Source organism: Notothenia coriiceps, unplaced genomic scaffold (genome assembly GCF_000735185.1).
Source record: "Notothenia coriiceps isolate Sejong01 unplaced genomic scaffold, NC01 NC01_scaffold00017576, whole genome shotgun sequence".
Lineage (NCBI taxonomy): Eukaryota > Metazoa > Chordata > Actinopteri > Perciformes > Nototheniidae > Notothenia > Notothenia coriiceps.
The window spans coordinates 1-1,867 of record NW_011350277.1 but is presented as its reverse complement, the minus strand read 5'-3'; the positions used below and the strand labels follow the sequence as shown (position 1 = coordinate 1,867).

General features: G+C 38.6%; 1 protein-coding gene across 1 annotated transcript; it reads right to left on the bottom strand.

The window, feature by feature from the left end:
• Nucleotides 1–613: 613 nt before the first annotated feature.
• On the bottom strand, nucleotides 614–1,281 carry LOC104950455 (protein zer-1 homolog; the record flags this gene model as incomplete). The annotated part of the gene is made up of 3 exons (XM_010776985.1): nucleotides 1,180–1,281; nucleotides 915–1,034; nucleotides 614–729 (listed from the first exon to the last, which is right to left on the bottom strand). Coding segments are annotated over exons 1-3 (275 nt in total), but the record flags the coding sequence as incomplete, so codon positions are not given.
• Nucleotides 1,282–1,867: the final 586 nt, after the last annotated feature.

Here is a 1,867-nt window from a genome sequence, read left to right as displayed (position 1 = left end):
CCTATCCCCTGTGCAGCGTTTCCTGCCACATTTCCCCCTTCCAACAGACTTTTTGTGGATGTGCTTTGAAACTGCACTCTGTGAACAGCTTGCTCTTTGAGAAATTTCTTTTTGTGTCTTACCCTCCTGATGGAGGGTGTCAATGACGGTCCTCTGGACAGCAGTCAGATCAGCAGTCTTCCCCATACTTGTGATTTAGTTTACTGAACCAAGCTGAGTGTTTTTCAAGGCTCAGGAAACCCTTGCAGGTGTTTCGAGTTAATTAGACGATTCAAGTGATTCGTTGAACACCCTACTAGTATACTTTTTCATGATATTCTAATATTTAGAGATAGGATATTTGAGTTTTCTTAAGCTGTATGCCATAATCAGCAATATTAAAATAATAAAAGGCTTGCAATATTTCAGTTGATTTGTAATGAATCCAGAATGTATGACATTTTTGTTTTTTTTAATTGCATTACAGAAAATAAAGAACTTTATCACAATATTCTAATTTTCTGAGACAGTCCTGTATATATACCATATATATGAAAGAAATGAATATACTTCCTATAGGTTGTAAATGTTTTATTTATAAGAGGTACACTCTCACCCGGTTGAGTTCTCTTACCTGAACACAGTGATGAACTGGGGGGTGAGCAGCTGGGGTCTCAGTGCTTTCACCTCAGCAACATTTCCCAGAAGCCCCAACATGTTGCGGTGCAGCTCCTGCTTGTCTGGAAACTCCTGTAGTAAGATCATATAATGAGGGGAGAGGTGTGTGTTATTACACAGAGATGATTGCCCTAATAGTCCAAAAGCACATTGTTTTATCAGGTACACACACAAGATATAACATGTACGGAATAAATCCTGAAGGCAGTAGAGACCTCTGGAAGTTAGGAAGAGAAACAGGTGCTGCGTGAACTCACCTGAAGACACTCCAGGAAGAGACTCATGCCCCGACAGTTAAGGAACATCTGACAGTTGTCAGGCGTCTCATCAGTGATGTTCCACAGAGCGCTCCAGGAAAACTCCATCACCTGGTCACACTGAGGGAAAACCAACATGAAAGATTATTTACAACAATCCCCTGCGTTTGATGGCAACAATTTGATAAAGGTGTGTGATGATAACAAGTGTCTATAAAACAATACATTTCAAGTTCAAAAGATCCAAAGTGAAACTCAGACTCACCGTTCTGTCCTGGAGCTTCTTCTGAATTAAATTCAACATTGTCTGTGAATGAGGAGATGGAGACAGGACAAAAATAACAACTTTAACTTTCTTCAGGTCTTACTCCGACGCCTTAGTGTCATGACTAACTTTAGAAAAAGATGTTATTTCTCATTCAAAAAAACATGGACATAGCTCGTGCACACAGCTTTAAGATAACTAGAAAGCTTTTGAACAAAAGGCCTACTCTATCTACAGGACTGTCTCAGAAAATTAGAATATTGTGATAAAGTTCTTTATTTTCTGTAATGCAATTAAAAAAACAAAAATGTCATACATTCTGGATTCATTACAAATCAACTGAAATATTGCAAGCCTTTTATTATTTTAATATTGCTGATTATGGCATACAGCTTAAGAAAACTCAAAAATCCTATCTCAAAAAATTAGAATAGTTCCTCAGACCAAGTAAAAAAAAAAGATTTATAACAGCAAAACACAATCAAACATTTGAAAATGTCCATTAATGCACTCAGTACTTGGTTGGGAATCCTTTTGCACGGATTACTGCATCAATGCGGCGTGGCATGGAGGCAATCAGCCTGTGGCATTGCTGAGGTGTTATGGATGCCCAGGATGCTTCAATAGCGGCCTTTAGCTCATTAGCATTGTTGGGTCTGGTGTCTTTCAGCTTCTTCTTCACAATACC